General features: G+C 31.6%; 1 protein-coding gene across 2 annotated transcripts in view; it reads left to right on the top strand.

Annotated features, from left to right (window-relative positions):
- The window catches only part of LOC114346330 (homeobox protein abdominal-B-like), a 638,798-nt gene that overhangs the window by 599,476 nt on the left and 13,095 nt on the right, over positions 1-26,227 (top strand). Inside the window, exon 5 of one of the 2 annotated variants that reach the window (XM_050643652.1) lies at positions 1,198-1,980. In XM_050643652.1, the coding sequence (XP_050499609.1) occupies positions 1,239-1,980 (742 nt within the window). In that variant the 5' untranslated portion in view covers positions 1,198-1,238. Of the gene's footprint in view, positions 1-726; positions 1,981-26,227 lie in introns of those variants that run through there. The other variant, XM_050643653.1, reaches the window with a different exon arrangement.

Raw genomic sequence — 26,227 nt, 5'->3', positions numbered from 1 at the left:
AAAAACAAAATGTTAAGAAAACCTGAGGCTATAGTTGGGTTTTAATTTCAGTATTTTATAAAAGCCAGAATAGTCCACAGGGTGATGCGAACTTTGAGAAAAAAACACAGTTTGATTCGTACAGCCGGTATACAATGATAGTTTGACTGTCTAGCAACAATATTATTACATAGATATTGTCAATGAATAAGGCTATAACGTGGTAAAAAATCACTTAAATCGGACAACAGGTTTAGGAAATCCGAAACATCAAAAATGACCAAATTTTTAGTGGATCGGTTTTTTTGCACCGCGGTGTATTTATCTTTATAGCACACGTATTATTATTTAAATTTTTGTTGTATATCTGGCCAGCTACAATGTTGCAAAAAATATGCCGCCTGAATTAAAATTTTTTTATTTTTCAAATTATCGAAAAACCGGCTTTCAACCATCGCCTGCACATTTATCTAACTAAGCCCTAAATGCTTCAAACTCGAATTCGCAAGAAAGGCAATAAGAAGGAAAATATAAAGGAATTAATCCAAGAACTTGAAGCGTGCACTTCGTCCTCCACTGGTATCTTTGGGACGACGAACGTGTGTCTGAGCTAACATCGCGGGGAACTCGCATCGCGAGAAACACATCACAGCGTTTTCTATGTGTCCCGCTAGATCGCACGCGCGTCCACGAATCCAGCCGATCGAGTTAAACGCGAAGGAGAACCACACTCACATACTACTTCAGTGTGTGTCTGACATTCGTACGCAGCTGACACAAGTACACATACATGACGAGCGCTATAGAGATCGCGAATAAATCGAGGGATTAAAAAAAATTGCGGACAAATTTTTATAGATATTATTTTTTTTGAAAAACATATTGTCGGTGGCTGTTAAACGAAAGTGTCAATGGATTTTTAGAACGATAAACATTGAAAAAAAATTTAAAGTGACTTATTAAATTTGCATGTGTTGAAAATATTTTATAACTTTGTTCATTGTGGTGTTTTTTTGTTTCATAAATTTCCTGCCCTACCAACTGGTGTGCCATCGTGACTCCAACCGAAACTTTCGCTTTTCTGTGCTGACATGTCGGTTGTTTATTTCTGGGTGCTGTAATTTAATCGCCTAACAATCATCCTTACCATCTCGGACCCGGTGGCGTGCCCGGCGCCCACCCTCTACGACCATGTGCATCCCCCGGGATCTTCTCCAGCCACCGGAACGGGGTCTTCCGCCGGGGTAGCCTGGTGGTCCATGATGAACGGCAGCCTCTACGAGGAAAGCCCCCCTCCAGCCCCCCAAAGCGCGGCTACGCCGATCAGCAATAGCGGTATGACTAGTCCTACCACAGTACCGCCTCCAGCAGCAACCACTTCGGCGACGTCGAGTTCTTCACCTGCCAGTGTCACCAGCAACAGTGGCTCAGCAGGCCCTCTTCACATTCCCGCCAAGCGACTGACCTCTGGAGGTTATGGGGACTGCGGAGACGGTGTCATACGACACGGTCATGGCCAGCCTTGGTCATACTCTCCTTCAGACAACCAGCAAACGGCGTTCGAACCAACGGTAGGTCAGCTTCATCATCAGTACAACGCTCCCACGTATTACAACCTAGCAGCTGACGCTTCAGGTAACAGAGATAGAAAGCCACCTTTGTCTTTCTGGTCACCTGCAGCTACTGCTGCCACGGGTACTCCTGAATACAAGTACAGTAGCGTCTCAGCGGGGCCGAGTGCAGACCCAGCTGTTTCCTCATGCCATCAGGGCTTCTCAAGCAGTTCTTGGTGCAACTATTCTCCGTACTCTTCTGCATCCAGGCACCATGTGGATGCCCACCAAGCCGTCCCATATTTACCCACAGATGATCGAGGTCGTGCGGCAGCTGCTGCTGCTATGGTCGCCGAATCTGCTTCCTTCAACCATGCCCATGATAGAGGTTATGGTCTTGGAAACTATGGACCTGAACAAGTTCCGTCTACACCTTATCCTCCCCCAGGTGAGTCAAAACTTCCTTTTGCTATCAATGATAGTCTCTTTTACCCCAATAAACATTCCTATAATTTATTATTTTTCAAAAACAATGATTTTTTAAATAAACTAATTTTTTTAAATATATAATAAAAGTCAGAGAGCTTATCATTATATTCTTAATAATGAATTTTCTAACTATTGCATATCATTGGACTAAATAATTGCCTAATATAATTAATGTTCCAAACATTAGATAGTTCGATATTATTTTTTTATCATTTTGTGAACAACAAACTTTAAAAATTGCTGCTAAATTTTTAAACCGTCAAATTAAACTTATTGTTGATTCCTATTCAAAATTATGAAAATTAAAGCTCTTTTCAAAATGAAAAATTTGCAAAAATTGAATTTATGTACCTACCTACTATACTTTTTTAATTATGTACTGTCTAAGCTTTTGTATTTTCTTTCAAATAGTTTTATAAGACATCATTGTTCCGTTCATTCTCACTATTTTTTAGTTATTTATAATAAATTATAATTCAGTTAATTATCAAACCAAATTCCGTATTTTAATTTATTCTCAATGTTATTCTGAGCACATTTTTCCACATCAAAACATTTGAAATGACTAACTGTGTCGTGTTTCTTCGCGATGCCGCTAGATGGCCCCAGAGTTCAAAATCGCGCTCGGTGTCTGTTGATTTTGGAACTGCGATCGGTCGGCGAACTCCTGAGGAGATCGTCTCGTGGGTCTGATGATGATGGGTTGTTCACAGATCGATAATACCAATTCACTTAACGAAATTTTATACAGACAATAATAAACACAAAAATTGTGGGTATAAGAAATGTCTAAAATGTAATAACATATTTATTGTGATTTATTTTGGTATTTATTTATTCAGTATTAAAAAACTGGTTTTGAATATTGAAATAATCAGTTAATTAATTTATTTAAAATTATAAAGCATTGGATTGTGTCATTTATTATATAATTTGCATTATTTTAATTATTATAATAATGTAATAAGTAATCCTTGATAGCGTTATATACTTTTATTTTTGATAATAGGTACTAAACTTTCACATATTTCATATTACCTATACATACAGTATGTTTTGTTGTATTTGCAAAAAAATTCTTTAAACAATGTATGCCATGCAATTTAGTTCCTTTTATATTTCAGTAGGTACATTATTTGTATGTTTTGAAAGCAGTTGTTTGGTATTATGTACCTACCTATAATGAGTATTTTAATAAACATTTTTTTTAATTAATAACAATTTTTAATAACTATTTGTTAGTATTCCTCTTGTATTTTAATAATGTGTCAAAAAAATTAGGACAGAGATAAGTTACTTTTTAAAAGGAAAAAATTAGTCACATGGTCACATGTACCTATATAAAATATAAATCAGCAAAAACAGCTGACTTACCTAATAAATTATGTAAGTTGGTCGCATAGCAGGTATTTACACATAATTTTCGTTAAAAATACTAATAATACCTACTAAAATTAGTAAGCACTCAATTAGAAAATATGGGAACTCCTGAGGGGTTCTTCTCGTGGGCCTGATGGTTCCTAAATCGTTAATACCAATTCACTTAGTGGAATGTAATACAGAAAATAATAAAAAAGAAAATGTGCGTATAGGAAATGTTCTAAAATATAATAACATGGTTGTTATTATTTATTCAGTTAAAAACTGGTTTTGAATATTTGAATAATCACTTAATTAATTTATTTAAAATTATAAAGCATTTGATTTTGTTATTATTTATTATAGGTATAAATTGCATTATTTTAATTATAATACATTAAATTAATCCCCGATAGCGTGTATATTACAGTTAATTTTTTATAATATTATAGCTTTTACATTATATCATACAGTGTGTTATTTGTATTTTCAAGTTTCAAAAAATACTTTGAACAAGGCATGCTATGTAATTTGGTTCATTTTTTATTTTTAATTGATCAAAAATATATCTTTTCTGTAGGGCAAATTTATTTGTATATTTTGAAGGCAGTTATTTACTTACTATTACAATAAGTTTTTTAATAAATAACTTATCTTTGTTAGTAGGTACTCCTCTTATTGTTAAGTATTTAAAAAAAATAATGGAAGATAAGTTACTCTTCAAGATTAAAAAATTAGTCACTTTATGTAAATCAGCAAATATAGCTGGCTCACCTAATTCTGAGGAGTTCGTCTCATGGGCCTGATAATTTACATATCGATAATAAAAATTCACTAACAAAATTTAATACAGAAAATAATAAACAAGAGGATTGTGCGTATAGTGTGTATATGAAATGTTCTAAAATAATATAAGAACATATTTTTTTGTGATTTATTTTGGTATTCATTTATTCAGTTTTGAAAAAAAGTAGTTTTTAATATTGAAATGATTAGTTAATTAATACATTTAAAATTATAAAGCATTACTGTAATAATTAATCCGTGATAGCCTAGTTAATTTTTGACAATACCTACTAAACTTTTACATATTTCATATTGTACAGTAGGTATGTTGTGTATTCTCAAGTTTTAAGGGGATAGACGCAAAATCTTGGTCCAATGCTATTTAAATGCATTAATTTTTTTCGAATCCTAAGAAAACTAATAAGTATTTTTGAAGAATTTAAACGCTGAATGAAAGATTACGTTATTACCGAGGGCCTAGAGTCCCTAAAAATTTCTTTAATGTTTATTTTAATAACTTATAGGGGTGCAAAAAAAGAGAAAATTCAGTTTGATTTTTCAACAGTTTCAAATTTCAAATATTTCATTGAAAAGAAACTTTTTGTTTATTCTAAGTGACTTACGGCCCTCGGTAATAATGTCATCTTTCATTCTGCGTATAAATTTTTCAAAAATATTTATTAGTTTTCCCTGGATTTGAAAAAAATGAATGTATTTAAATAGCCTCGGTAGAGTATTGTACAGTATTCATTTGTTTGCACACCTTGTATAACACTACGCAATCTTCATAATTATAGTAGTATTTTAAATTATATTAAGCCCTGAAAAACTTCATGGAAAAAATAATATTTTTTTCCTAAACTTAATAATAAAAATATTTTTCACATTATTTCAACTTTCTGAGACACACTGTAATATTTTACACATATTATTTTTATTATATGTAATATTTTCTTATACTGCCTTTTATCTAATTATCTTTGGGTGCTTTAAAAACATTATTTTGTAATCCCAGCTGATTAAATTCTTATATTGTTTTATTTTATAACCTGTTTTTATTTTATATACATATGTTACATGAAGTAACATATTAGGGACTCACATATGCAACCCATTCAACAATTTAACATATGTTACAGTTCAAGTTGATTCTCAGTTAGAGTTGACTTTTCCTAGTTCGAGTCAACTCCAACTGAAACGAGCAGTAAAAGTTGATTTGAAAAATTTAAATCAACTTTTACTAGTTGAAGTTGACTCTTCCTAACCCTTGTTAGTAAAAGTATATTATACAATTTATACGAGTATAATCTCACGTGCATTTTTGATGAGTGTGCGTCTCTTTGTTTTGACCGTTTCAACTATTTATTAGTCCATGATGTAACGTCGCCCCCGTTAGGTAAATTATTCTGATTCGATTTTTTTACACAAACTTACTCAAACAAATACATTCTTATAACAAATACACAGTGTCAGGCGGTACCGCGGTCGAAAAATTGTTTAACCAATTTTTGTTAACCAAATTCACAAAAATAATTCTTATCTACTCTACCTCATATTATGTACAGTCGGAAAAATGAAAGAATACCCATGATCGGACATATAAAACACGCTGTATTTTCCTGTCACCGTGTCACAAAGAAAATTGCCCAGCGCAAGTACATGTAATAATAATTATTACATGTACTTGAGCTGGCCAACTTTTTGTGTGACACGGTGACAGAAAAATACAGCGTGTTTTATATGTTCGTTCATGGGTATTCTTTCATTTTTCCTACTGTATAAGTTTTTATTGTGTGAAAATTGTAAATATAGATAGCAGTACATGAAGGGTTTAAAGTGTGCCTGAAGTAATAATGTATTTTAAATGGGATTTACTTTTTCGCACTGTTTTTTAGCACACTTTCATATAATTAAATATCCTTAACTTTCGCCTTGTCATGGTGATGACAGAAGGTCGGATGTCATGGTGGTTTGACAGAAGTTTGAATTGTTAAATGTCAAAGTTTTAAAAAATTGTAAAATAGGAATGTATTCCAGTGACGAAGAGTTGCAGTTTTTATTTGTTTTTTGGTAGATAAAATATTGTATGAAACTGTGCGTGAAGTACTTTTTGCGCACTTAGGCGATGTATAGCACTCGGCCCGCTCGTGCTCTAAACATCGCGTGCGTGCACAAAAAGCATACTTCACGAACTGTTTTATAAATAACTAACTATTTTACTCCGTACAATTTTTTTTAGATTATTTTGGTCATTTGGAGCAAAAAAGGTCTCTTGTGATTTTTCTGTAAAATGGATAGTTTTTGAGTTATACGCGATTTAAAATTTGAAAAATGCGAAATGACCATTTTTAAGGTTTAATAACTCGATTAAAAACTATTATTATGAAAGTCAGAAAATCACCTAATCAAAGTTTAAAGCCCCTCCTACAAGATCCTGAAGAAATTTTTGTCATTATTTTATTACTAAGCTTGTTATTTTTAATTGCCAACAATGAGCGCTAAAAGCGTATTGAGGCGGCCGTCAATGTGAGTGCGAGTAAGATCCTCCATTCCGACCGTCCAATGGTGCATCTCAGTCGCACTCACATTGACAGCCGCCTCAATACGCTCCTAGCGCTCATTGTTAATAATTAAAAATAACAGCTTAGTAATACAATAATGACAAATATTTCTTCAGTACCTTGTAGGGGGGTCGTTAAAATTTGATTTGGTGACTTTCTGACTTTCATAATAATAATTTTTAACTGAGTTATTAAGCCTTAAAAATGGTCATTTTCGCATTTTTCAAATTTTAAATCGCGTATAACTCGAGAACAATAAATTTTACAGAAAAATCACAAAAGACCTCTTTTGCTCCGAATGACCCAAATGATGTAAAAAAAATGTCCGGAGTGATTTTTTTGGGAATTTGTTTAAAAAAATTGTTTAAACAATTTTTCGGTTACGGTACCACCTGACACTCTGTGGATTCGTTATAAGGAACTATTTTTGAGTAAGTTTGTGCTAAAGAATCGAACTGGAATAATTTACCTAACGGGGGCGACGATACAGCCTGGACTAGAAATATCACGATTTGAACATAATATACAGTAACATTTAATTTCTAGAATCGGTTGTTTTTGTGAATCAACTTTTACTAAATGACATTGGGAAGAGTAAACTAGTTGGAGTGTACTTTTACTAGTAAATGTTGAATAAAAATCTTATTATATATATTTATAATCAACTTTTACTAAAACCAGCCGTTTGAGTCGACTCGAACTAGGAAAAGTCAACTCCAACTGGATAATCAACTTGAACTGTAACATATATATTTTTTATATAATCAATTTAAATTAGTTTCTAGAAGAATAAAAGAGTTTTAACAACGAGAGAACAGAAAATAACAAGCTGTTAACACTTCTAGAAAAATTCTGAACAATGCCTTCGACATATTTAAAAGTTCATAGTATAAAAATGATATAGACGAGAAAATGATATAAGAAGCCTATACATTTATTTCTTTATGTTGGTAAAAGCCTAGGTATGGAAAAATAAGTTTCTGACAGAATTTCCAGTAACTAACGCAATTACGAAAACCGCAGTAATCGTTGTCACACGTTTCTTTTCGGTTCCCTGGTTCAATTAATTGGTTTTCGAAGAAAATGACCAATATAACTTTTATTCTGTATAAAATGATGTGTGTTCGTTGGAGAATTAAGTAACGAAACTCTGAAAGAAATGAACAAGTTTATTGAGTTGTTAACAGCTTAGGGTACAAAACGATACTAAATTAATGAATACAAACTATTTCTTAAAATCTTTCATAGGTACATATCACTGATAGGTACCTCGAAATTATCAGTGGCGTGCTCAGCATTACCTATATCTAATAAATTTGACGCCTGACAAAAATGTATTATCGAAAAAAAATCTGTTTATCTTTTGTCAAGTATGTATCTATAGTAAAAGGAGAAATCGGTCAAAATGCGCAAGTGGCGGTATCGATGTTTGGTATAAATGTTTAAGAAATTCGGGCAGCCGCTTTAAAAATAAGCACATGCCGGCTAAAATTATTAGACGATAAATATTAAGCAAGAGAAATTAAACTTTTTTTCTACTTTTACACAAAAAAAGTTCATTAGCAGAACCGAATTCAAAATTATTTTTAACATCATATTTGAAACATTATTTGGTTAAAACATCCCATTGTTTGGTAAAAAAATATATTTGTCTGGACTAAATTACGGTTCTGTTGATATCCGAGAAGGCTTGGTCTTCACACAATGTTGTCAAACTTAATTTTGTTAGAGCCTACTATATTTGTTGGACATTACATTAATTTACAGATTATAAGAACACTTTTTACTATTATCAGCGTTTCGACCTCAGATCGGAATTCCTTGTCAAAATACAATTAAAAACATATAAACTCAATTCATTTTAGTATTCCTCTTCTCTTCGTCGTATACCTCATCCTTTAAGGACATTGGTGGTCAACACGGTCCATTTTACTCGGTCTGCAGCAGTACTGAAGAGTTCTATTATTAGAGTGCTGGTATGCGCTCTCTGTACTTAGTGAAAAATAAGACAGTTTGGCCTTCGCATTGTAACAGAATAAAAATGGTATACATTTTTATTTTTCTGTTAGTATTACTCCTATAGAGTAACTAGGTACATTTTCCGTCCTAATTTACCAAGCTGTAGACGGGGTTGTGAATTCCAACTTTTAGAATTCCCTCTTGTCTTCACTGCAGCTTCCATCTGACTTGCAATTTTTAGAAGCCATGGAGGTGTCACCAGGAAAATGGTCCAATAAGTTTTTCAATTAAATATCTTTTAGAAATATTTTTATTAGGTTGAAAAACTTTGACTTTCATTTAGCACATGTCGCTAGGCACCTACTCCATAACGTCAGTTGCAGTCCGAGGACAACTCTCGGAGGTTTGTCACTTGAGGCAGAGAACAGCAAACCTACGCCTCTCTGATGATGTCTCCAACAAGAAGAGTGCTGGTTTGCGCTCTCTGTACTAAGTGAAAAATAAGACAGTTTTGCCTTCGCATTGCAACTGAATAAAAATGGTAGGTATACATTTTTATTTTTCTGTTAGTAGAGACATATTACTCCTATATAGTAACTAGGTCCATTTTCCGTTGGAATTTACTAATCTGTAGACCGGGTTGTGAATTGCAACTTTCAGAATTACAAACTAAAAAGGAAAGTTCCCTAGGTTGGCTGTATACCATATAGTTAAAAAACTCTAACGTGAAGTAAAAACCACTTCTATGTGATTGGTATATTTATTGAATTTTAAAAATCCCAATGGATTGAATAAAATGTGTCCAATTCAGAACGTTTTCGGACCTATCAATCCATCATCAGTGAATTCGAATACAGTGGAACCCAGATAAGTCGGCCCCCGATAACCTGGAAGTCCGGCTAACCCGGACCGATTTTTATCAAACAAATATTTCAACAATAAAAATGTATGTAATATAATATTTGAGACATAATGGGTATTTGTGTAATTTGAACTACATATACGATAGTAAAAATGACTCATGGTACACGACGTTCATTGTCGTGTTATCGAAAACAACAGGCACCCGTAGTATCCTTTATTTATAACAAACTGTCTTAGCATTGTTTAAAAAAGACTAAAAGACTATTAAAATATTCTTTTTTAAACAATGGTCTTAGTCTTCACTGTTAGTAAATAACATAGCATCGTTGCGATTGAGACCGTATTGTGTGTAGTGCAGTCGTATTGTTGGCTTCCGTTCTGTAATCGTTCGTAAATCTATTCAGATTTTATATTTCCGTGTTTTTATGTCTACGTAATGGCAACAAAACGTAAAAATGTTGTAGTGACAATGGAAAAGAAACTAAAAGCATTAGGTGGAATTGATAAAGGCGAATCTTTAAAACAATTGCAGCATCTATGCGGTGTCGGTACATCTACAGTATCGGATTGGAAGAAAAATATAACTAAAATCGAAGAATTTTGTTTCAAAATGATAATAAAAGACAGTTTGGACAATAGGTGCAAAGCTAATAAAGCTAAAAATGAGACTCTCGACGACGCTTGTGTGGTTTTGTGCGGAACGCGAACGTGGTTTACCAGTGTCTTGACAAATTATTCAAGAATCAGCACTCAAGCTGAATAAAATGTTGCCTGATTGTGAACCAAATTTCACTACAAGTCAAAGTTGGCTGGATAGATGGACAAAACGTCATGGAATACGCCAACTATCTATCACTGGCGAAAGTCTATCTGCGGGGACAACAACACTGCTCATGACTATAACAAAAAGTTTTCGGATTTGGTACTGTGCATATATATTTCATGTTATTTCAATTATAACGGAGTTTATCTGTAAGTATACCGTATTTTATTAATTTTTACCATTTTCTCCGGCTAACCCGGATTTTCGATAACCCGGATCGGCCGCGGTCCCGATTAATCCGAGTTAACGAGGTTCCACTGTACTTGCTAAATAGCCCCAGAACCAAACAAGGGTTGAATTTATAATTCGACCTACATTATGTCAAAGTAATATTGAACAGGCTAAAAGCCGATGTTAAAAGATAACCTCCGGGAACATAGTGAAACCCTACCAGGAAACTTAAACAACTATCTTAGGCCAACGTTGACTACGAAGTCTTGGTAGTCAACGTTAAAAGATATAACCTCCGGGAACATGGTGAACCCATGTTCCCGGAGGTTATATCTTTTAACATCGGCGTTTAGCCTGTTCAATATTATTTTGACATAATGTAGATCAAATTATAAATTCAACCATTGTTTGGTTCTGGGGCTATTTAGCAAGTATTCGAATTTACTGATGATGGACTGATAGGTCCGAAAACGTTCTGAATTGGACACATTTTATTCAATCCATTGGGATTTTTAAAATTTTAAATAATAGAACTTGAAAGTCAAAGTTTTTCAACCTAATAAAAATATTAAAAATATTTCTAAAGATATTTACTTGAAAAACGGATTGGACCATTTTCCTGGTGACACCTCGATGTCTTCTAAAAATTGCAAGCCAGATGGATGCTGCAGTGAAGAAAAGAGGGAATTTTAAAAAAACTCTAACGTTTTCGGACCTATCAGTCCATCATTAGTGAATTCGAATACTTGCTAAATAGCCCCAGAACCAAACAATGGTTGAATTTATAATTCGATCTACATTATGTCAAAGTAATATTGAACAGGCTAAAAGCCGATGTTAAAAGATAACCTCCGGGAACATGGTGAAACCCTACCAGGAAACGTAAACAACCATCTTAAGCCAACGTTGACTACCAAGTCTTGGTAGTCAACGTTAAAAGATATAACCTCCGGGAACATGGTGAACCCATGTTCCCGGAGGTTATATCTTTTAACATCGGCGTTTAGCCTGTTCAATATTACTTTGACATAATGTAGATCGAATTATAAATTCAACCATTGTTTGGTTCTGGGGCTATTTAGCAAGTATTCGAATTTACTGATGATGGACTGATAGGTCCGAAAACGTTCTGAATTGGACACATTTTATTCAATCCATTGGGATTTTTAAAATTTTAATAAATAAACCAATTACATAGAAGTGGTTTTTACTTCATGTTACGAGTTTTTTTAGAATTCCCTATTTTCTTCACTGCAGCATCCATCTGGATTGCAATTTTAGAAGACATGGAGATGTCACCAGGAAAATGGTCCAATCAGTATTTTAAGTAAATATCTTTTAGAAATATTTTTAATATTTTTATTAGGTTGAAAAACTTTGACTTTCAAGTTCTATTATTTCTTTTCCACTCTACTGCTTCAAATTTTTCAACCAGGACGTTCCTCCTCGGTCCACTTTTTCCTTCCACTTTCCCTTGTATATAACCAATCGCATCAGCTATTATTTTTCTTAGTATGTGACCGAAGTAACTCATTTTTCTTTCCTACGTAGTGTTGAATTCTTCTTCTTTTTCATCTTTCTTAATGTTTCCGTGTTTGTTACGTGTCGTGTCCGTGATATTTTTGACATTATTCGATAACAACACATCTCAAAGCTAGCAAATCTTTTTTAGTTGCGTTCGTAATGGTCCAGGCTTCAACTTCATATAAAAGGATAGAGAAAACGTAGCAAAGTTCAATTGCATTATAATTTTATTATCATTAAACAATATAATAATTTTAGTCTGTTGGGCAGTTAAAAAGAAACAGGAACAATAAATCCATATAGCGGAAATAAGAATGCTTAGATGGATGGGTCACAAAAAAGGATAACATTAAGAATGGGTAAATTAGGGGTAGTCTACCAATTGATGCCAAAATGAAGGAGCATAGAATAAGATGGTTTGGTCATGTTCAACGTCGAGACGTTATTCACCCAGTACGAAGAATTGCTGAACTTGATGAGGAGAGAAAGACCAAAGAAGACCTGGGGTAACGCTTAGGCAGGACATGTCGGAAATGGGGATTATCATAAAGGGATAAAGGCAAAGGGAATAATGAAGTTGATGATGATAAATAATTTTAGTAATTTAACTGCATTTTGATAACCTCTTTCAATTTTAAAGTCACTCAAAAGCTTAATAAATATTGATATTAATAGAATTCATTTATTTATTTCTAAGCGATCTCTGAAGAATGGCCTCTAGTTGACTTTCAACAATCGGTGGTCTTTAGAAAAAACCTAAATTATAAAATAAATATAATCAGTTTAAACCTAAACTGATGTAATAAAAAATGCAACTAAAGCTTGGGAATGTATGACCTACAAATAAAGAACCTGGAATAAAAAATTTGAAGTGAAACTAAAATTAATTTCCTTATTTATTACCACAATAAAGTAATAATTCTTTCGGTAATACATAAACGAATCATCAGGAAGTGGCTGTATTTGACTTGCCGTCTTGAACATTAGTCCGCCTAGGTCAGTTTTATGGAACAGTAAAAGTGCTATAATATCTCTATAACGATCTTTCGCAATGATAGACCTTTCGTTACGTGTGATACGAATTTAAAATTAGTCCCTAAACATCTAGGATTTGCTCGACTTTTTGGATGGTAGATAAAAACAACAGATATTATTCTGGCATACGTCAAGGCTTTATGAATGGCTCTCAATCACGTGACGAACAGCTGACTTTATTACTCACGCACACCAACCACTTTAGACCGGTCCGGTGACGTATTCTTGAGAAGAAAACTTGGCTAACGGCAGTTTTTCGGCAAATAGTGGGAATTATTATGCTGATTAAACTCAGAACTTTAATAATACTATTAATTTTAGACTCAGAAGTTATAACCAGTTCTTTAAATTTTCTAGCGTTATTCCACAAATAATGTTGTCTCTGTATACCTTATGTTTCTACTTACGTAAAAAATTGTTTTTACTGTTAAGTTATCTAAGAATATGTCGAATTTTGAAAGTTAATAATATATATGGTATCTTCCAGTGGACGATAAGAAAATTAGCAAGTATTGCGGTATATACAGGACGAACAAATATTGTTAAAATGTGTTAAATTATATAATAAATTTGAGATAAAAGAAAAATAGGCACTGGCATAAGAAGAACAGAGAAATGGAGGGAGTTCTTGCACATTTCGAAGTAGAAATAATTCTAAAATTCAGATCTGAATTGCCGATATAAATGAGTCAGATTAAATTAAATTATTAGAAGAATCTGTTACTAAGCAACAACAATTTTGTTTAATTTATTAATATTTTGTATTTTGACAACGACATCCGATGTGGACGTCGAAACGTTAATAAAATCATTTTTTTAGTTAAATTGTGGCTTATTTCCCATTTGGAATAGTTAATTACAAAAATGCCACAAGGAAATAGCTTCAGAACAACATTATAGCAGCTGATCTGGACGACTTATCCTATATGATGCAGAAATTACAAGAACAGTTGGCTGAATAAGGCTTGGAAATACAGAGCATGTGGTGATCAGTGATCCTGAAGAGGAACTCAGGCATGAGGATGGTATGGTTAAAAATTGTTAGGATTTTAAATATGTAGGTGTCACATTCCGTACTACAGGAAACTTTGATGTAGACGTTATTAATAAAATATTATTAATAAGGTAAAGCCAATTAAACTCGTATTATAGATAAATTTACAAGAGACACTAAACGTGTCTATGTGCTCCAGGTAACCTCTTTCGTCATCGAACTGTTCGCCGAGGTATTCTGCTAAACGTTTCTCATCCGTCAGTGTTAAAGTAGGTGATCCCTTGTCAATCCAGAAGTGCACGAATGATATTTTGTTTTCTTAGCACTGCAATTTCATCAACTTTCTTGTGTAGATTAAAGAGATCGTATTTTTTTAAATTCCTCAATCTCTTTGCATTTCTCTTCAAAGTATTTTTCTTTTCCCTGCTTTATCACCTTCGTGTGGTCAATCTCTTTGTATTTATTGTTATTTTTGTTCTTACATTGTCTCCGTTAGTCCATCATATTGAGTATCTCGTCATTCATATTACTCTTTTCTACTTGCGGAAGTATTTAGTACCTAGGTACTTCTTTACTCAGACCCAGTATACAGGGTGTCCCGAAAAGATTGGTCATACATTATAAGTACCACACATTCTGGGGTCAAAAATAGTTCGGTTGAACCTAACTTACCTTAGTACAAAATGTGCTCATAAAAAAGTTACAGCCCTTTGAATTTACAAAATGAAAATCGATTTTTTTCAATATATCGAAAACTATTAGAGATTTTTTATGGAAAATGGACATGTATCATTCTTATGGCAGGAACATTTTAAAACAAAATTATAGTAAAATTTGTCCACCCCATAAAATTTTATGGGGGTTTTGTTCCCTTAAACCCCCCAAACTTTTGTGTACGTTCCAATTAATTCAATATTGGGGTACCATTAGTTGAACACAACGTTTTTAAAACTTTTTTGTCCCTTAGTATTTTTCCGATAAGCCAATTTTTATCGAGATGTGGCTTCTTTTTAATATACAGTCGAACCCGTTTATTAGAATCCCTGTTATAGGAATATCCCGGTTTATGGAATATAAATTCAAGTTCCCGAAACATTTCCATTTACTCCTTCATAAATTTATCTGTTTATTGGAATAGGATCTAACTAGATAATACCGCTTATGAACATATTTTGCAGGTCAAAGAATATTTTTTTTTACAATTTACTAAAAATTTAAATTATGTTTGGTATTATGGTTTGTCGTCAACGGCCGGTAGTGCTGGATTAGATATTATTAGGGTAATAAATATTTATTACTTTGTTAGGAATACCAATTCGATCTTTAGCATAGCCGACAAATGCATGGGTCATAAAATAATTTTTATTTGTCTACACAAAGGCACTGTTGCCTGTTATAAAATTGTTAGAAGCAGTTTAGTTAGAATTCACTCAGAGAGTACCTACTTCTTTGCAAGATGGAATTATGGCTTTGTTAAATTCGAAAAGAAGAGAAAAGAACAAGAATGTAACAATCCATCTCTTGACGCCAATAAAACTTCTATTCAACCAATGGATTAAGGATGACCACACGGATTAACAACGAAAAAGCTATAATTACCAATAATTTCTCAAGAAAAAAAAAGTAATTTTGTTATATAGGTATGCATTTTAATAAGAAAATATTTACAAATCTACATATTGCATACATTTCATATTAATTATATAACGTATTCATTCACATACATGTAATGTAATTTGGTATTTAACACATACATAGATAAGTACTAGTTACACTACTGTATTATTGACGTAAAAAGACCTAAAACCATTTACATACACTGAATATGTAGGTACATATAATATGATATACATATTGGCATAGTATGTAATAAAACTACATATTGGTATAGTATGTAAAACTACACATTGGCACAGTATGTAAATAATATTATTACGTATATTCGGTAACACTTATTTCGACTAGCCACCAATGATCGGTTATTAGAATATCCCGGTTATAAGAATATTTTTGCCTTGCACAAAGGCTATTCCAATAAGCGGGTTCGACTGTATTTACATAAGAATTTTATGGGGGTTTTGTTCCTTTAAACCCCACAAATGTTTGTGTACGTTCCAATTAAACTATTATTGTGGTATCATTAGTTAAACACAGAGATTTAAAACTTTTTTTCCTCTTAATCTTTTTTTGATAAGTCACCCTTTATCGAGATGTGGCTTCTTTTTCAAAATGTACCTAAAAATGTTATAAATAAATTTTCAGATTATTAACAGGTGTCTATAATCATACTTAACCATAATATACAAATATGTGGTGGATTCGACAAATATTCAAAATATCTCGATAAACACTGGCTTATCAAAAAAGTAATAAGAGGCAACAAAGTTTTAAAATAAAAACATTGTGTTTAACTAATGGTGCCGCAATTTAGAACGTACAAAAAAGTTGGGGGGGGGGGGGTTAAAGAAACAAAACCCACATACAATTTTTATGGGGTGCACACATTTCATTTTAATTTTTTTTAAGATGTTGCTGCCATAAAAATTCCACATGCCTATTTTCAATAAAATATCTCTAAGAGTTTTCGATATATGAAAAAAAATCGATTTTCATTTTGTAACTTCAAAGGGCTGTAACTTTTTTTGCGTGCATTATTATTGTACCTATATAGGTAAGTGAGGTTTAATCAACCTATTTTTGACCCCAGAATCTGTGATATAATTTATGACCAATCTTTTCACACTCTGTATAATTCTTAGTTAATCCCAGTGCTCGTCAATATCATTGGGGTCTATGTTCAGTTTACTACGGTTCGTATTGTAGGTATTTTTTACGTTGGGTTCTTTAAGCTTGCTTGTGTTTATTGTAGGAATTCTTGGATAAAATGTTAAGAATATTGAATCAACTGGAATAATATATTATTTAAAAGGATTTTAACTCAAAAATACTCCAAAAGCAAACCAGAAAAAGCTATAAGGACACAGAGATATTTTTAGTCAAAAACAGGAAGAATATTTCAGAGAGCTAGGATATTTAATAAATTTCTTTCGATTATTATATATTTTAGTCGGTTTTAGCTACAAAATTCTTTAATATTTAATTTTATAAAAATAAATATTTTTATCATATTATGCTGAATCACTTTATTCATTAAGATGTGATAAAGTTTAATTGATTCTATCCAGAGTTTGATGTAATTGATTTTAAAAATAAAAATGGACTCACTTTTTTGTTTCATCGAGGTTGTTTATAAAAATGATTTTTATAGATATGAAGATAAAAATTCATGTTTATATAATTTTTAAAAGCTGTGTTTATGTTTACATTCATAAAATTTAAAAATAATATCCAATATTTTGATCAGATTTACTGAAAACCGACATTGGTTGCTTTACGTTAATTATTTCATTTGAAAGATAATTTTCCAAGAAAATTTAAGCTAGATAGCCAAACATCCGCCAACTTTTATCAAATAAACGACTTTTCAAGAGGATGGAAATTTGAATTACATATTACAATAGATAAGATGAATTGTGTTTTTGTTTTGTTTTTTACAAAATTTCAACCTATTTTTTCTATTCTGTTGTATCTGTTCGATTCTTCACTAGTATATCTCATTCTATTGTGTTTTATTCTTTTCTGTTCGATATTTGGTCTGGTTATTTGCTTAAGATATTCACTAGATCGTATTACACCGAGAGAACAATTTCTTTTCTCCTAAAATACCGATTTCTTTGAGCAATACTTCTTAAAAGTTAACATATCCTATTAACTTAAACATACCGGTTCACATATAAAGAAACGAGTTTTTTAAACACAACTCAATAATTTCTTACAGATAATTTCTTCAATGCTAAGAAATGCATTAATGACTACATTTAATTTTCTTATCCTAAAGTTTTTATTTCTTAAATTGAAAACTACAAATATTTTGCAGTATAAGAAATATAATGTTAAGTTAATGCATATTTATATTTGTGAACAAGAAATTTTCTTGCAATTAAATAAATATTTTAAACCACAAGAAATAATTCTTCAGAAATACCCTCTGTAGTAACTGTGGTTATAAAATAAAAACTTTGTCATTAATGCCGAAATGTTACTTGCAAAGAGATTTTTTTCCACAAAAGAATTGCGAAGATTAACTATTTATGATTTAGTCGTCAGTGTTTGTCAAGATGGCGTGATATGTTCATGTTCATATAGATGGATGTTGGATTTATTGGTGTACTTTAAAAATTAACGGATACTTTGAAGGTACGTACATATATAGGTATTAAATAAAAGTAAATTGAGTAATTTAAGATGTAATAATAATATTGTTGCGCATCCGAATGGTTAAAAAAGAAATATAATAGTATCTTTATATGCTTTTTAGGTATAATGATGGACGACTCTGAAATAAAGGAGCTTATTATTCTAACTGGGAAATATGCCACAATTTAAAGCTGGGACAGAATGATATAATATATAGCCTCAGAACAATATTAAGAAAGGAGTTATTAACCAACTGCGGGACCTTCCAGAACTTCATACATGTAAGTACCTTTTTAAAAATGTGTATACTTATGTATCAACTATAATAGGTTTCTTGAATGTATCGTCTTCTATAAAAATATACAATATAACGCTATATCAAACATGGCGGGTGCAACGCTGAGGATTTTTTCTGTTAATTTATTTGAGATAAAGATATCAGTTAGTCTAAAAGAAATATATGTTTATGGTTAAGAAATGTTATTGCCGAAAACCGTGAATTAGTTAATATGTATTAAATGACTTAGATGTAAACTAATAATACTTTCCCGTAATAAAATTTCTTAATGATTAGGTATGCTGTCTCTTTTAGATTATAAAAATTAAGAAAATTACATATTATTATGTCTGCTTCAATGCTTTACATTGGTTGTATTTTCCCTCTTGTTTTAGCTAACAATGTTTATTGTGTGACTTAATATTATACAGATAAATAATTAATATTTCATTAACAAAAAGAAAAAAATAAACAAATATATGTAGGTTAAATAATGCCATATGTTTGAACTAAATATGATTGATTATTATTAGTATTAATAGTTCTTACGTGGGGCCGTGTATTTGTTTTTTTTTGTATTTCCTAAATTTGTCAAAATAAATATCTATATCTTTATAAAAAAAATTTTATTAAAGTAAGTTTACTCTTTCTACATAACGATTTTGTTTTAGTGAATTGCTGATATACAAAGTGCTATTAACAAAAGAAGGAAAATTTGAGGAAGTTGGATTTGCCTCTCCATCCTTTTATTGTTGTGTAGAAGCCAGTGGTTTAAGGGTGGAGAAAATATTTTTATGTAATAATAACGTTTTATATCTTTTTTTATTAATAAATAATGATTTTACCTTAACACAATGATTTATTTCGCCGTATGTAATATCACTTTATTTTCAAGAAATATTAACTTAACTCTAAATATACGTTTATCTCTGCGAAATATATTTCTTAACATTAAATAAATAAATTATTAATAGTAAAATAATAATATTCCTTACTAAGAAATATTATTGCTCAGAAAGAATTGTTTTCTAATGTGTAGAAAATATATTTTTATGACTAATAAAATTAATTAACGTCAAGTGTAATTTCTTTCTGATAAATGGGTTTGAAGTTTGCCAGAAAGTGATAGTTCAATCATGTTTAAGATATATTTCTTTGGCTATAGTAGAATTTATTTGAAATATTTTAGAAAATTATATCTTACATACAAAGATATATTTCTTAGGCAATATGCCAAGTCGATCTTTCTTAAATATTAATAAAGTTTCTTTATGTCAAGAATTTTTTTCTCTCGGTGTATGTAGAAATATCTAGACTTTCAAGACTGACGACTGGTTCAATATTTTAGATATTTATGTTAATCGGTAAGAAGTATCTCAGTAGGTGGAGTAAAGGTGTTCTATATTAGCTTTGCAGATATTATTAACAGCCCAGTGAGGAAGAGCTAATATTGATAATCGACAAACTAAAAAAAAAATAAATTTAGAGCATTAAATGGTTAAATTTTTAATTTATTTAGGCAGAATCTTCAACAATAATGGAATATGCGAACAGGAAATTCACGACGCATACGGATGGGTAAAACCCGTATGTCGAACCTCACTAAAATAGGAAAAACACACATATAACAAAAACGCTAAGATCATTCTTATATAAATACTGGTTTTACGAATATTTAGCTATGGCTCTGAAACCATGCATCTGATTTGAGCAGCAGATAGGAAAATAATTGATGCATTTGAGCTGCGGTATTGGAGAGGAATGCTTCGAATCTCTGGGACAGTAATCAATAAAACGTCAATAAGAAATACATCTATTTTTACGAAGATTTTTATTTATAAAAATATTAAGAAGATTATATATTAAAAAATAATAACATTAACTTAATGATATACAATAGTGATATATGCTAAGTGGTGAATGACACCACAAGGAGAGAAGCGTTGTACTATATTTATTAAATCTTTGGTGACATATCCACACATTTAAGCTTGATAACTACATTAAAACTTACTGTAGAATAACCTGTAGCTATACCATAAAGAGGTGTAACGGTAAAAAGCAGAAAAATTTGAAAATTTTAATGGATAACTTCACAACTTTTGTGATGTGTGCATTTAAAATGGTGACTAAATATTTAACAGGCCAAATATTATTCTCATATAACTGGTAATGACTCTACAAAAACTAAGTAGGATAAATTTGCCGACAAAAGTACATTAATTATTTATGTCGCTGCAAGTCAACATTTATTTATTGGTACATAGACTTCTTGACATTTTCTGGTAATTTAAAAAATGTTGTTATATTTCACAATCATCACATTCATGTTTAATTCCATAAAAATAGATCTTGATTACCATTTCACTGATTTTATATTCTAGTCCGAAGGTATTTATATAGTTTCGTTCTGGCGGATACCAAAAATTTTTAAATTTTCTTTCTTCCAATGAATCTCTGTGTTATTTGAAATACTTATTAGAAAAATCCAAAGCAATTAAGCTACACATCAATAACGAAATTCTGGATATTTTAATTTCCGATAACCGCAAATTATGATGTCGGAATAATTATTTTTGTGTTTGTTATTGATCAAAATGGTCAATTTTCTTCTCTCCTGCTCTTGTTAAATTAGTGGTTTACTGTTGGTGCAATCCCAGATGTGATGTTCTTTCTAATTTTATTGGTGTCAAACTAATTGCGAGTCCAACTTATTTACAACATCATTAACATTTTGAATGCCTTTAATTTTTTTTTATCTTCATTTAATTTCATTCAATTTTGAATCCGTGTAACGATGAGGAAAATGTTAGTAGGTACTCCCAATTTAAATAGTATAAATAGTTTTGGATTATGGAGCATCTTATACATGCACATAAAACCAGATATCTCTATTTCGATCTGAAAATTTTAATTTTCTTTTAATTTCTTCTTTTTCTTCTTCTTCCTTAAGTGCCGTCTCCGCCACGCAGGTCGGCAATCATCGTAGCTATTCGCACTTTGTAGATGGCTGCTTTGAAAAATTTATTTGATGTACATCCATATCATTCTCTCGGGTTGCGCAACCATGACATTCTACGTCTCCCTGTGCTTCTTTGTCTTTAAGTCTTTCCCTGCATAATCAGTTGGAGTAAGTTGTATCTCTCCCCGTGTGTAATGTATCCGAGGTATTCTAATTTTCTTGTCTTTATTGTATTCAATTCGAGTTATTCCTGTTTTTTCGTTGGTAATGAAGGATAGAAGTTTTTTTCTGCGAAGAAGTCTCTAGTTATAACCCCGTCAAAATAGTTATGAAGCAAAAAACAATATCGCGTGTAGTCGCGTTTATTTTTGCTGCACTTGTTGAATATAGTCTTATTAAAAAAATATTTTTGACTTTAGAAAGTGATATTTTGATGGGAAATTTAATTTTGAACAACTTTTTTGTAGATGTATACGTACGAAATATGCATAGAATTCATACTAATGTATCCTAGTGCATAGGGACTAATTTACGTCTTTTTCAAAAACTCAACCCCTTTAAATAGTCAATGGTAGCACTCCGCGGTTTTTTCATATTTGGGGTTCATTGAACATGTGAAACAATAAACGTTTACTCCTTTAAAACACATGCAACGTTGTAGTTCTTTAAGCCCTCTTTTTGGATATAATCAACAGCCTATAAAAAGAAAAGCACCAAACACAAAACAATAACGAACATAACTTTTAAGGTTTTTGTATTCGAAAATGTCTTACATTATTCATTTTACTAATATTCCGTCTTTCGTCTAAAGCCTGGCCTATTTTCCTTCCGTATTGATGGCTGAGATTTGGGATACGCGACGGATACGCGGACTACTCGGGGTCTCCTCGGGCTCAGGGTTGTTAAAATTTATGAACACCATAATATTTGCTTTGCACATTAGTTTTTAAGTGTCAATTTCGAACAATCCGTTTGTGTTCAAACAAGTAAATAAACAATAATTATGTCGTGTTGAATACGAAAGCAATAGTTGCCTGTTCGAAACAATTGCTATTAAAATACAGATGAAACTTTAGTAGACTTTTTTCTGTTTAGTTTTGACACCTGTCGTGGAACGTGTGAGATTTAATTCTGTTTACTGTAAAATTAGAAGGTTTAACTAATTTGATGTTTTTATGAATTATATACAGGGTGTCTACGTAACTGGAAACCATATGGGGAACTTTTTTATTATTAATTTTACGAACTAAAATTATTCTTCATAAAAAGCTCTGCATGGGTTAAAAATCTTAACTATCAGGTATTTTATTAATTTTATACGAGGTATGTCAAAAAATAAGAATTTCATTTAAGAGTTGTTTGAAAATTTATTTGGAAATAAAAACTACCTATATTATAATATGCAATTAGGTACATCCTTCTAATTAAAAAAATTGCAAAATTTTCACCGACAAAGAAAATAATTTTTATTTATTAAAATAATGATAACTCTTCCGTTACGATAGAAAGAAGATTATTAACTCTTTAATGTTTATTAGATTTTTAATATATTTTGTTTTGTGAAAATTTGCTTATTTCTTTTTTCGGAGTGAAAGAGTTATCATATATTTCTAATAAATAAAAATTATGGATGTAATTGCATGTTGAAACATAGTTTTTAATTTAAAACAACTTTTCATAATAACAATTTTCATTATTATGAAATTATGAAATATAAAGCTACTTTACTCTTGAGTGATATTCATATTTTTAGACATACCTTGTATAAGATTGATAAAATTTGATATTATCTGATGCTTGCATCTTAGCTTTTAGGTAATGCAGAGCTTTTTATGAAGAATAACATTTTTTTCAAAATTAATAGGTAATAAAAAAGTTTCCCATATGGTTTCAACTTAAGTTGATAAACTGTATATTGTACCTACGTATTTTGGAGATAAATTTTCTTAATTTTTATTTATGCCCTTCTGAAATAGAATTAACAGTTATTGTTTTTTATAACCTTAGGGACCGTTCAAGTATTACCTAACGCAGGTTGGGGGGGGGGGGGGGTGTAAAAATCTTCAAAAATTGCGTTACGCAATAGTTAAACTCCCATAAGAGTGCGTTACGTAGGGGGGGGGGGGTTAAAAATCTTCAAAAATCGCGTTACGTAATACTTGAACCCTCCCTTATAACCATTTTTCGTAACCTTCTTTTTAGTCTTCTGTCTTTCTGTTTTCCTGGAGTAATACCTATACTAAAGAGGAGAGGTGACATTTACATTCATACATAATCTAACGAGCTTGATCAGTTTTTTTGAAACCAAAAAAAATATGAGCCCTATGCTCTTCAATTTAGTCATGAACGAAATAATCAAAAGCGTCAACAAACGAAAAGGATACAGAATGGGAAACAAAGAAGTAAAAATACTATGTAAAAGTATTCTTGCCTGATACTTGTACTACATTTGCGAACAATTCAAAGCTGTAGATATACTTTGAATTGTTTACTACGAGACCACTATTCTACTACTACTAGTACTATTGCCTAAGTTCATATAGTTGTATTATAATACCTATAGATTATTATTGTCCTTGTAATGTTTACTGCGTTTGCTTCTGAAGGAATAAAAAAATTGAGACCTACACGTTATGAATAATATTGCCTTTTGTTCTCTGTATTATGTATTTGTTTATCTTTCTTAGCAACAAACAACAATATTTCCAATGATATTATTAATTTATTATTTGACACATTTATTTGACATTTTTGTTTGTTGCGGCTCATTAAATTTTACAAACATTGAATCAATTAGATTGAAATTTTAGTTAACATATGTTTTAAAATTTTATTTATCGTCTTCATATACACAGAATTAATTATCTAATGCTATCAACAGAGGTCAGATTTGGACAAATTATATTTACATGATTTGAATAATATTGATGAAAGACACATGCATATTCTAAAGTTATTAGATATTCTGTAGAAATTTTAGAAAGAAACATTTTTCTTTCTAAAATAAGAAAATTTAGAAAGTATTTTTCTCAGTTTAGATATTCTTCTGGAACATAAGCATAATATAAAACAAGACGATTATTTTCTACAGTGGAAACCAGATAGGAAAACACGAATTCGGCACAGGTTTCGTGGTCCAAGAAGAATACTTGAACAGTGTTATACGTTTTACGCCTATTAGTGAGAGCCTGTGTTATATTGGATTGCAAGGAAAATGGTACAATATCTTAATTATATCTGCATATGCACCAACAGAAGATAAAGAGGACACAATCAAATACGAAAATAGAAAGTAGGAAGGTCTCATATACAGAATATAGTATTAAAAATAGCATCCTGAATCTCTGCCTTCTACCATTTACAAGGCATAGAGATGACGAAAAATAGAAAACGGAAAGGATCCCACAATATGCAATCACAGTCCGTTTTCCTTCATCTAGGAAAAGGTACAAGAAATGGTTCTTAGTACTCATAATCTGAGTAAAGATAGAAGTGAATTAAAAGCAATTTATGTTTTATCTCGATTTAGAGGCAAGGCATAATCTGCAGACAGCGCTGTTTCTGGTGTAACCGTCGTCAGTACAGATGCTTGCCCGCCTCTGAACCAACATAAAACAAAATTGCCTATTTAAGGGAAATTTCAAAGATAAATTGATATTAAATACGACTTCTATGAACAACTCGAAAAAAGGCTAGAGGGAATCCCCAAACAAGACATGCAGATAATCTGTGGAGACTTCAACGCAAAAATTGACAATGAACCTAACCTAAGACCGACAATAAGACAACACAAACTCCAGGGATATCTCAAATCAAATAACAATGGGCAAAGGCTACTGGTATGGTTTCGCCTACAGAGGGTAATAAGGCATTTCATTAATTTCGATCTAATCATTTTGTTGTGGTTGTTGTTCTGCGTTCTATATGGTGTTGTCGTAACTCTTCATCTCGCCCGAGTGTCTGCTTTATTTTTCCTAGCTCTTAGGTTAGTTTAGTTATCACTTATATGTATGTTTCTTCTTCTTCTTCTTCGGTTTTTCCCATTATGAGTTCACCGTTTTCGTCCTCCACAGCACTCTATTCTCCCAGTCATTTTCTTTGAGATCTCTATCGATAATAGCATTTCCTATGCACATCTTCCATCCCATAACAACATAACAAGTCTTGGTAAGAAGACGGAGAGGAAGTCCAATATCCTTTTCGGCCACTTATGCTCTGGCATTTTTTGTACGAGCCCGAACTACATACAGCAAGTGGTTCCCCACTTGGAAAACAACAGGGTTCAGTTTTCCAACTTTTTTAAAATTGAACATTCTACTTCCATTCTGTTCCATATTTCCTCTGTTCCTATTCTATCCTTTCTGATGATTTGTAGACATCTTTTCATAAAGTGCAATTCATCTGTTCTTATTTTATTTCGTATTGTTGGTGTCATTGGCCATATCTCCGCTCCATATAGGGTAATATTCAGCAACATGCTCTGAAAGACCTTTTTTTTTGTTTTCTTTGGGTATTGTGTTCCATATCACTTCAGTATGCATTATACAGGGTGTCCCGAAAAGAATGGTCATAAATTATACCACACATTTTGGGGTCAAAAATAGTTCGGTTGAACCTAACTTACCTTAGTACAA

Source organism: Diabrotica virgifera, chromosome 2 (genome assembly GCF_917563875.1).
Source record: "Diabrotica virgifera virgifera chromosome 2, PGI_DIABVI_V3a".
NCBI classification, from domain to species: Eukaryota; Metazoa; Arthropoda; class Insecta; order Coleoptera; family Chrysomelidae; genus Diabrotica; species Diabrotica virgifera.
The sequence above is the reverse complement of the archived record's forward strand: the minus strand, read 5'-3'. Positions and strand labels throughout refer to the sequence as shown.